General features: G+C 44.5%; 1 protein-coding gene across 1 annotated transcript in view; it reads right to left on the bottom strand.

Moving 5' to 3' along the window:
* T265_05312 (hypothetical protein) overlaps window positions 1-11,178 on the bottom strand; it is a gene marked incomplete at both ends in the record, with an annotated part of 75,717 nt that overhangs the window by 14,284 nt on the left and 50,255 nt on the right. Inside the window, 2 exons of the mRNA XM_009170295.1 lie at window positions 2,189-2,369; window positions 4,508-4,685. Of these exons, the coding sequence (XP_009168559.1) occupies window positions 2,189-2,369; window positions 4,508-4,685 (359 nt within the window). The remainder of the gene's footprint in view (window positions 1-2,188; window positions 2,370-4,507; window positions 4,686-11,178) is intronic.

The following is an 11,178-nucleotide window of genomic DNA, read 5'->3' on the forward strand; positions in this document are numbered from 1 at the left end:
ACTTCCCACCAAACACCGCTGCTTTGCGGTCTGGCTTTTGAGCCAAAAGACTTGGTCAGGGATCCTAGTCTTCCCTCTGTCTAGGCACCCCAGTCCACATACAAATATGATATTTTTGTTGTGCGGTGGCGAATTCTCACGATCAACGCTGATGTTGCTGTTTCTGTTGATTTTCCGTCATTTGCGGCTTATCAGCATGCGTGAACATCGAACAAAACCTTCAGGCATTCTGATACATGATTCCGTAGTAGTGGTGTTTTCCGTCTGACACACTTGGGGCTAACTTTTGGAATGGTCACAGCAGACTGAGTACTTTTTTTCTGGTCCAGTACCCTCGTCCGGACATATGAATGTGATATCTGTGTTTGTACTTGGGAAGTACCGTGGACACCAGCATCTAACGGACTGCAGCTTGTTGCGTCAAAAGTTAATGATGTCACCAAATGACTGTAGTCCCGGCGCCGTATTTGCTGAATGCAGGGAGATAAGTGAACGAAATTGGCCTATTGCTTATCTGCTGACTATCCAACACCCTGTGTCAACACACTTGTGTGATAGTGAGTGACTACAAAGTAAATGAGCCCGAGATAGTTCACTGGTTAAGACGCGAACCTACTGATCGGAACGTGGTTCAAACTCAACCCCGGCGTCATGACTGCTCTCGTCTAGGCTTGGACAATCTAGGAACAAGTCCTCAGCGCTCATGCTTCATCCGAATACCAAGACAGCTAAGCACCAACGAAGGGTGTTACAGCTGAACGAACATTACTTAGTACTAGCTAGTGTTGGAACAAGTTTACTCACATGGATGAGAATGGTGTGGAGAATTTAGCTCAGGTTCAGGTGAGATAGGGGCGTGCACTATTAATTTCATTTTCCAGAGGTAAGATGAGTCGCCTCGTTCTCCTCAAGCTACGTTATCTAACATTCTCAACACTTTTTTGAGTTCCAACTGGTATTTGCAACTTTTGCCGTTGCAATATAAAAGCCTTAAGACTACTTTAGAATTGTATACTATACATATACATATATATCGGTTCAGTCAAGTTAAGAAAGACCAGCGAGTGAAATTTCAGATTTCTCTTGTACAGCAAGCCATTTTTGTCTTTTAGCAAACCGTGTTTGGTTATGCAGCATTCGACAACCAAGTCAATGATACGCAAAATGGCACTAACAGGTGGACAAAAAAACAAGAAGAATATTGACAGAATCAACTGATTCATACTGAGGTCCGCAGCACAAAGCTCGTTTCCCCGCCGAACTTATCACGTGCTCTGTTTGTAAAATGAGTGTCCGATACTGACACTGTACAACCATAGTTTATTTCAGTTTTATCATATCCAGGCAATCTGGATAGAAACTGACAACAAGAACGTAGCCGTTATCGATTAGCAGCGCCTTTAGCCATGTACAGAGATGATCAAGCGGACCCTGGAAGACGGCAGTGCATAGACCTTTTGAAGTCACACTGATATCCTTCTGGCTGGTCAAAGATTGAAGACCCCTCTGGTTCCACCAGTTTGAATTGAGAACGGAAAACTGTGTAAACGACTTTTCATGCTACTAGGTTGGTTAAGCAAGAGGTCGAATTTCGATGCGTCAGTTTATAGAGTTTGTACCGGTTTTTCATGCTGAGTTTGGTGAACGTTTTTACTACCCCTCAGGGAGACGTCATCAGTGCGTTGTTATGAAGCAGAGCGGAGCGGTGTGTTGCACCATAGTGGGGGAAAAGGTTCTGCCCAGGTGAGCGTTCGTAACAAAACTATCTACTCGCCACGAAAGTCGTCCTTTTGAAGTCTAAAGATACTGCACACATACTGCATTAACCAGCACCACAGGAGTGCAACTCTACGACTGCCGAATACCGACTTTTCACCCGGTAATTTATAAACATTGTGAAAATCTGACGTAATACAGTTTTCATAAGGTTGCTGGAAATTCATCGACATCCCACGACCGGTTTCGCCCTTCTCTGGACTCATAAAGTGGGTACAATCCTACTTTGTGGCCTGCGTTGTTCCGTGGTCACTAAATGAACGTCAGATTTCGCTGAACGAGGAATGAACCACTGCGTTTAGAAAGGGCTTCAATAGGCGAGTTTTCAAACAGCATTGGCTGCAGATGGATGTATACATCATGGCACAGGTACGATATGGTACAACAAACGGATTTTACCACCTGTTCTCACCTGCGTACGAATGAGAGTGAAATTAAGCTGAGAGTGACCACGTGGTGAAGCAACATAGCCGGCGAGTCGGAACGCCACGGATCCAGATAGAGTGTTGCGTAGGCGGAATGCAGGTAGTGCGTCATTTGAACGCAGTAGATGAACTGTAAATCGAACGGTGGTGGATCTATGTAGAGGTTATCTGACGGAGATTGTAGAAAAAAGAGACCAGATGAGTTAGATGTTTAAAAGAATCCAATCAGCTTCATGATTTAAAAAAAATTTGAAACGCTAGCAAAAGCATACTGACCAGTTGACGTAACGATAGGTTAGCGGACGAAGCGTTTGAATCCGGTTGTGTCTGATTACACAAACTTGGTTCGAAGTTGGAACCCAGAAGAAATGTGACTGGTAAACTGCTACAAACCGTAGCCAGAAGCTTATGGACCATAGTTTTGAGCTCAGAGTTTCACGGTTATCCATAGCTGTGTCTCATTTCACAGGAAAACGTATAAGTTTTCCGTCTGACGTATCTGTGGTTCCAAGTATCTGAGAGTGGCAATATATGCACAAAAGTTGTAAAAAACGGGTTAAACTGAGGACAGTGGGTCTTTAGCGTAGTTCACTAGTGAGCTATCGTTTGTTCTGTCTATCGGTCAAACAAAACCAGACTGAATATTCTTCCGAAGACATATATATTGGGGAGAATAGATTTTTTGTCGTCACAGATGGCCAGCCTTGTTTGACGGAGTTCGGACAGTGCTGTCGGGTGTTCAAACTTAAGGCGGCCTCCGGTGCCAGCGCAGCTGTCGCTAGCTCGCCGTGACGTAAAAGCATGGCAGCTCGACAGTACAACCAAGCGGAACTAGACCGATCCCTTCGTCTGTGTTTTGTTGCAATTCGGTGATATGCACTTGGAGAACCACCGTACTTAATGTAACGTAATACCTAGTGACCTTACGCAGTGTCACACCAACCACACATCCCGTTTGGCACCAGATATGTTGCTGGTTCAACCGCTGTCATGAAAATGCATCCCGTTTGTTGCTGGTTCAACCGCTGTCATGAAAATTGGCTCGGTCAATCTCGCTGCGTAACCACGTTAGACAAAATCTAGTTGATTGTATTGTTACCGCCTGATGAGTAATCGCTTCGTTCCCAGGGGATCACCAACACCGAAAGACTGAATGGTTCACAGGCTAATGGACTTTTGCTATTGTGGCACAGCGGCAGACAGCGGTCGGGCGATTGTGCCGCGGTAGATTCCATTTGGTTGATAGTTTGATCGGTCCTCCGTTGTCCGACTTGTCTGACCAGATTGACGTGATGTGGGGTGGTAACTAGGGACGAGCAATCAATGAGATCCCACAAATGGGATTAGCCGTTTCTTTGTGACGGCCAGTCCGAAATTTCAAATGCACACAAAGAAATGGCCTGGTTTAAAAACAAGCCTGTCTGTTCCAGTTGTCCGACAGTTCCCAGCCTGGGCGGAAAATCACAAGACTATGGTGGATGGCGATCACCAAACAAAACGGACAAAAAAGGACATAAACATCCAGTCAGTGGATGTGAGAACATTTGCAGTCCGGATTATGGAGGATAACGCAGACAAAAGTGGACATGAATTGGACAAACACAAGCGTATTCACAAAGACGAATGGCGTAATGGAATCAGCTGACCAGCATCAATTTCACTCTGCTAAACTATAGCCGGAATACACAATGAACTGTTGACCAGCTGACCTTTGAACGTCCCATAAATAAAGGCACAACAAGCACGTAAATCGATAACAGCACTTGTGCTGACATGACCACGGCAGCTGACCATGACAGCACGCCTACAAAACGCTATCGTAGGAATAGGCCTATCCGTTTCAGGTCTTAAGTATCCTGTCAAACACTATACTTTACAGCAGTACGCCCCGCGAAATGGGAATTCTATCGAACATAGCGCAGACAAGCAGAAAGATGCTGGAAGCTGGACTGGAACTTGCAACCCCATGCTTTTCGGATGACTGTTCTAACATTTCAGCGCTACCCTGGAGAGTAGATTTCATATCGATTGCAAGATGGATAGACCGCTAAGGTCGACCAGCGTAACGACCGCGTCCATTTCGATGAGCCAGACATTGTATTTATTTGGTTGGAATACGTAAATTCTCGGGCAGCTACCTTCACATTGCAAACTTTTCGATACGAGAATTTCCTTCTTCTCCCGTTTCAGTTGTTGCAGTTTGGCTTTCAGACGGAAAACGATGTGGTGGACTACTGACAAAAATCGCAATGATGCAACAAAATATATTATTATTTTATTATAATATATATATTATATTAGCTCACCGTTGTAAACAACATCGTCCCAGACAGTGCAAGGCTGATGGAAAAAGAGGTATCGTCCACTCAGAACGACCACGTAACAGGAAAGACTCCACATTATACAGTGTAAGGATCCTTTCCACAGTGATTCGGGCACTTTAATGGCATCTTGTTCTTGAACGCCGCATTCGCGAGCCCAGTTCTGAAAGTCATACGGTTTTTGAGAAGCGGGATTAACGGAAAAGAACTGTTGAACAAGGAAGAACTCAGTTGAGTACATAGCATCTGGTCAATTCGTCATCAGAGCAAAAGTTGAACCATTAGTTGGCTTGGGGTTGAACAGGAAGACCACTACCTTAGCTTTCAAACCACACTGTACAGTGTTCTTTTTTTCTTTTGCCGGCTTTTGACGCACGACCAATCAATACGCTTCCGCTCTAATTTTGTGTTGTGTATAATTTGTGCATACATTCCACTTATTAGGTTCTTCTCGTTTTTGGCTGCGCGTCACCGGGTCAATGGTTGTAAGCGATGCAAACCATGGATGGCAACCACCTGCAGTCGTCCGCAAGTCAGCGTTGAAGAGCAACACCACAGATACTGTTGTCCGTAGTGCAGTGCATAGCCAGATATCTACCTACCTTGCTGGAACTGCCAAGTGTTCATCAGCACCTGAGAACCATATTACTGGACAGTGATCAGTGATTGTACGGTCGTATACGAAAACAGGTTGTGAATTTTAAAGAGATGAACAATGCGGTCCAGATGGCTGTTGAGCACTGATAATAATATAACAAGCGAAATTCTATGTTTGACACTACAATGACCATGTTATAACGGCCCCATTCGACCTAAATTGAGCACAGAAACTCTCCAAAGTGTTGAGCAGAACAAATCACATTGTTCAAACTGGAATACGTTCGTTTTCTGATAGATTAACTGCATCCGAGGGTGCTGGAGAATTTGTCATGGCATTTTGGATGCCCTGAGTTCAAATCCTTGCACAGTCAGGGAACTCCGATAGCAGAAAAGCCCAATTCCAGTGTTTCAACTCTTTGATGTGGGTAAATCAGAATAACTGTATCAGGACAGAAGATCTCCGAAGAACAGCCTTCCAACTGAGTCAAACTTGCGGGCAATACAAACCAAACTGAACGACTGGATTTATTATTGTGGCTTGATTCCACTGACCGAACTCTCTTTGTTCAGGATCACTCGACTCCTTTGTACGGTGAGTGGACTCCTGTCAACCTTGCCTCCCAAGTGTGATCAGTGGATACGAAAATCATTCAGACTATAAAATTAGCCTATTGAAAATACGTAATAAATATAATGGAGGACGTTTCAGACCATAATTGAGGTTTGTGGGTATTATCCTTTCCTAATACATCAAGGCAATCATAGTGAAAGTTTTTTTCTTGGGTCGGAACAGTCTTCTGAACAAGTGATCTGCCAAGAGTACTCTTCCACACGGAGACGCATTAAGAGATAGTACAGGTTACAGGAAGATGCAATAAGAACTCTTTGCGTTCTCTTCCAGCGAACATGTACTTGTGTGAATTATTTGGTTTCGTTAAGTATTCCAGTTATGTTCTCTTAAAAGTGATACCACTCTGTACTCTATGCTGAAAAGCCTATAGGCTCTGCGGAGGCGAGATGGCCCAAGTGGTTAGAGTGTGAACCCGACCTCCGCCTGTCGACTTTCCCTGTCTAGGCTTGGGCAACCTGGCAGTATCCTAGCCCTCGTGTTTCCTTCTGATGACATGGTAGCTAGGCACCGAAAGGGTGTTACAGCTGAGTGATTTATTTTTCTATAGTCTCTGTGCAACTATCTTATTCCTTTCAGGATTCATTGGCGGTGCGCATCTGACGACTCTCAAACGAGATTCCTCACCCGAGGAATGTGCCTATGTGACGTGAACTGTTACATCCTGTCCAAATACGCATCGATCGTACTCTGACCAGTCGCACCCGCGAAAAATTACCAGTGAGTGTTGAAACGTGCATAGCGGATAATGAACCAAATGTACAGCAGTCCGCGGTTTTTCGGGCGGATGAATTTCATAACGTCTTCATACTACAATCAAATTCTTATCAGACAAAGCAGGGTGTCTATTGCATTGGAGAAGGTTACTTAAAAGAACCAGTAAGACTGTCACAGAAGGTGACAGTGGACCGAACAGTGGCTTGCACCGAATGCATTCGACATTTTCCACTTGTGAATTCGTCGGACACGCTTGCTTGAATAGAAATTGTCCAAGAAAAACATCGTCAGCTATGGGAGTGGGTAAGGTATTGGCGCGAAAAGTGCTCGGTCTGACGAGAACTCCAAAGTCTATCTCACGAACAAACAATGAAGTTGGGAGGCAACGAATCATATCCGACCTGATTTGATTGGACCGTTCCAATCCTGGCTGTGCCCATGACTGAGCTGTTAATGTATTAACCTGGCAAAACAGAACACAATTCAGTATGGACTGGATTTCGAAACAATCGGATGCCAGTAGCAAGCGAAACAAATGCTGCTTCAGATTTGTTCCTTTTCGGTCACGTGTGTTTCGTTGGCCGCGTGACCAATACTAAGTGCCCATCAGCTGACAAAGCGTGGTGCGAGCCACCACACGGCGCAGTTCTGCGCACATTCGCGGCTAACTACTTAATACGATGGTAAAAACAGCCAGGATGTCTGTGGAATGTTTCGAGAAACTATCCTCAAACGTAACAATAAATCGACACGGTCGATTGGTCTTCGACAAAGGTAAATGCCACTCATCCTTCATATTTTTTATCCACTTCGGTAAATGAAATAGATACTGAAGCCATTAGTAGATGTGAGCCGAATAACCTTCGATATACAAACGACACCTTTTCTCCTGTGCATGATCAAGAATCTCATTGTGTCTCGTAAACGATAGTGCAACTACAATATCGATCCTTGGTTTCCTGTTTCTCCTTTCACATAGACAAAAGAAAAATTTTACAACTGTACTTATAGTGCTATGATGCAATTTTGCACAAGGTCACACTGGAGTGGTTCTGATGGGAGGAGAAGAGCTGAGCTGATCGACTCATATTCTGACCAATCGGCGCGTGCTTTCGTTACAGTCCGCAGCTTGCTCGTGACATCTCGGTCCAGTCGACGTGAAGTTCGATTATTTAGAGCGACTGGCCTCGGGAAAAAACCTTAATTCCACTTCTGTGAGAATTTTACAACGGGAAATCGGTATTGGCTTATTTCATGGCGCTTTTCTGCGAGACGGAGTCAAAATAGTAGAGCAGGGCATGCGTGCATTTCATCCGTAAACGATGACTAATCGCCTAACCAAGCCTTAATCATTTCTAAGGAAGCGGCAAGCTGGCAAGTGATAAACGAAGGGGTTTGTCCTCAAGTGATTTCTACCTGTATCTTGGTCTGACCGCCATTATGCGTTGGAGTCATACACACCCGTATTCTTTTCCAATTTGGAAACAACCTACACGATGGCCGACGTTTACGTCAACTTTTCTGCAACGCACAATAACCTATTTAACCCTGTCATCTGGAATGTCCCATTGACGCAAACAAGCTAACAAGCTTATTTCGGATGGCTATAGCCTGGTTTGGCACATACTTCGAGATTCATCAGGAATATCATGTGAATACAGCAGGGTTCGGCAGCGAGCTCGGTTCGGCGTTCGAGCTCGGAGTATACGCGATTAACTCCAATCATGGCTTCATTTGTTCACAATCACATCACTCTAGTTTGGACAGTCCATCTCCTTTCATAAAATACCAGTTCTGTTGGGCCCATATCAACGAGTGGAAGCACTGGACTTGAGTTTCGGTTTCATTAGGGTTCATCAGCGATAAATATCTTTAACTGTGTCGGGATTTGAGCTCCAAAAGTCTGACATGAAAGGTGAGTGTGCTACCGCTAACACTGTAACCGCGGACACTACTGATGAGGTGTGCGAGTACTATGTGGTTTTCTCGTAGCTCCTCCTTGCATCTAGTAGAGGTGCACCCACATGAGGTTTACTACGGAACCTGCGGAAATGCTTTGCAGCGCTCATTTACAGTCAACGAACATCCACGAAAGTTGGAGAAGACGTGTGAGGATTTTCAATTTTTTAAAAATAAGTTGCATACGAGATGTTTACTTTTTTGTCCAATAGTTTGTAACAGTTTAGTTGGTTGTTTTCTAATGAAGAGCTCGCGGCAAATGGTTTTCTCCCTTACATCACCGCTATTTAAGTGGCCTTTGTCTAGATTCGCAGGGTACACCATTATGCTTTAATGTTGTCACTTGTCAAGCGCACAAATTGGTACTTTTAGGGTCCGCCCTAAGGAAGTTGAAACTTTGGTGGCAATTATCCGACTATACGCTGACAGCCTTATTCTTCACAGATTCCTATCCTGTGCTCAACCAAGCGGAAACCAGGTGAATTCACGAGTACAGTGAGAACGATGACCGCTTGACAGTAAGGTTACGAATGTGAACTTTGAGTCAGAACACCAGGCTGTTGAATCCTCCTGACACACTCAGGTTGGTGTCGCCCGGAACGAAATGCATGACAGAGTTTTCCCGACCATTACTGATTTGTGGGGGCCGGTTTTATGGGAAAACAAAGATGTTCACTTGCACGACTGGAGACCAGTGTGGCTGAACAAACAAAGGACATCTCATTCGGAGTTTTGGAGAAAACGAACTCGGAACAAAAAATGTCGGAACATGCATTTGTTGAATATATAACAATTTGTAGGTGACATAAGTAGGCCACAAACAAATCTTGGCCTTACTTGTGGACTTTCATTTCGACAACTTAGGTTCGATTTCCTGTGAATGTCATGAAATAAGCTGCCAGTTTTCGTCTTCAGATTTGTCACACTTGTTAATGAGCGTGAAAAATAGTTCAGTTTCTATTCTGGGGTTGACGAGGAGTTTTCAGTAGTGAGTAGTGTGTTACGTCTATACAGTGTACCGCGATATCTCGATTATCGTACCAACTGAAGTGTTAGACGGCCTGGTGCAGAACACTCAGTGATATTGACAGAAACGCACAACAAGGAATGCAACTGACATTGGTCTGTCCATATACATTATGGCATCATCTAACGAATGATAACTGACGATTTGTGTTTGAGCACGATTCAGTCCGATGAATTTCAGACGGGATCAGACAGCCACAAATAGTTAACCGCCGCCTGACGACAACCCCACAATAAATCGATGGCCAGTCTCAAAATCGTCTGCTTTCCCCGGTTCCACGCGTCCAGTTGGCATAAGCACACCGACTCTCCGAGTCAAATTCTCATCACACTCGTCCGGATCACAGTGCATAACGTCCAGTTATCATACTGTGAATTTTTACGCTTTTTATCCGGGTTGTTCCGCCCTGCGGATCAATGTTTTGATGGGAAAGCAACCATACAACTCACAAACATCATCAACCGAACCGAACCGAACAGTGTCCAAGTTAGACTAGAATAAACTCAGTCTAGTCTGGGTTGGTGATGATGATGATAACATCGAAGTTTTTGCCATAAATTCCTAATCACAGATCCCATTGCTTAAATTAGCCGTTCTCAGCGGAACCAAAAACTGGAAAGATAACCATGACATGCTAAAAACATCAACATTTTAGACTGAATCGGTCAATGAGATGACCAGAAAAGCGACAACGTGTGGAGATAAGGGGTCCAAAACTAACTGATTTACTGAATGATTACGACCCTATGAAACGGCTGGATCTGACTGCACCACAGTTGTTCCGAAGGCATCTAAAGATTGAACTGGCGGTTGTTCCCATAGGCTGAAACTGCAGGGAACTTGTTCTCCAACGCCAGTTTGTCCAACTCAAAAGCACAAACCTTGGGACAGAAACTTGTTCTCCAACGTCAGTTTATCCAACTCAAAAGCACAAACCTTGGGACAGACGACGTTTGACTTGACGGATAAAAGATAAGGATGGTGCGATCTGCCTTCCAGGTCCAGAACTTCCCCGAGTGGAGATGTTTCGAGATGGCACCGCTAGCAACACCTCTCGCACCTCTCACTTTGTCCGAACAGATGGTAATCAACCAAAAGGTTTCAGTAACCTTACCAGTAGTGTGCCGCGTCGCCAATTTAAGTAGAGATTTAATCACAGTTAAAACTAATGTAGCTATGTTGTGGAAAAAGCCGTTGAAAACGCTGGTGCCGCTGTCTTAGAAAACGTTTATCTACTAAGAGGGACATCAACAACACCAAATAAGAGCACTGGTGCTTCAAGGCTGCAAAATCGTATTGATTTACTTGAATAGTCTTGTCATGGGCGGGAATATTAGCATAGAGAGAGGGAGCTGGGGCTATTTTACCACAAACAGACAATTTGGGTAGAAGCTGACGGCATGAATGCTACTGATGTCGGTTGGCCACCATACCGTATGGCGTCTTCAGCCAACCAGAGGAGGGGGGTCACGCGAACCCCATCCTGGAAGATCTGAAATTGAGTTGTTTCGAAAAGTACCGAACCTAGACATAGCGATAAAAAAGATGACCGGTTCATGTGACAGGAGATCAGCGCATTTAGTCCGGAAGACGATCACTATCACAGAAAGGAGGAAGGAGTGGCGAGTGTGTGTGTGTGTGTGTGAAAAATCGGATGCAGTGACTGCGCGAAAGCTTACAGAGGAAGGTTTACTAGAATTGCTGACATGAGCGGCGCATCATCAT

The sequence above is a fragment of the Opisthorchis viverrini genome, assembly GCF_000715545.1.
Source record: "Opisthorchis viverrini unplaced genomic scaffold opera_v5_98, whole genome shotgun sequence".
NCBI lineage: Eukaryota > Metazoa > Platyhelminthes > Trematoda > Opisthorchiida > Opisthorchiidae > Opisthorchis > Opisthorchis viverrini.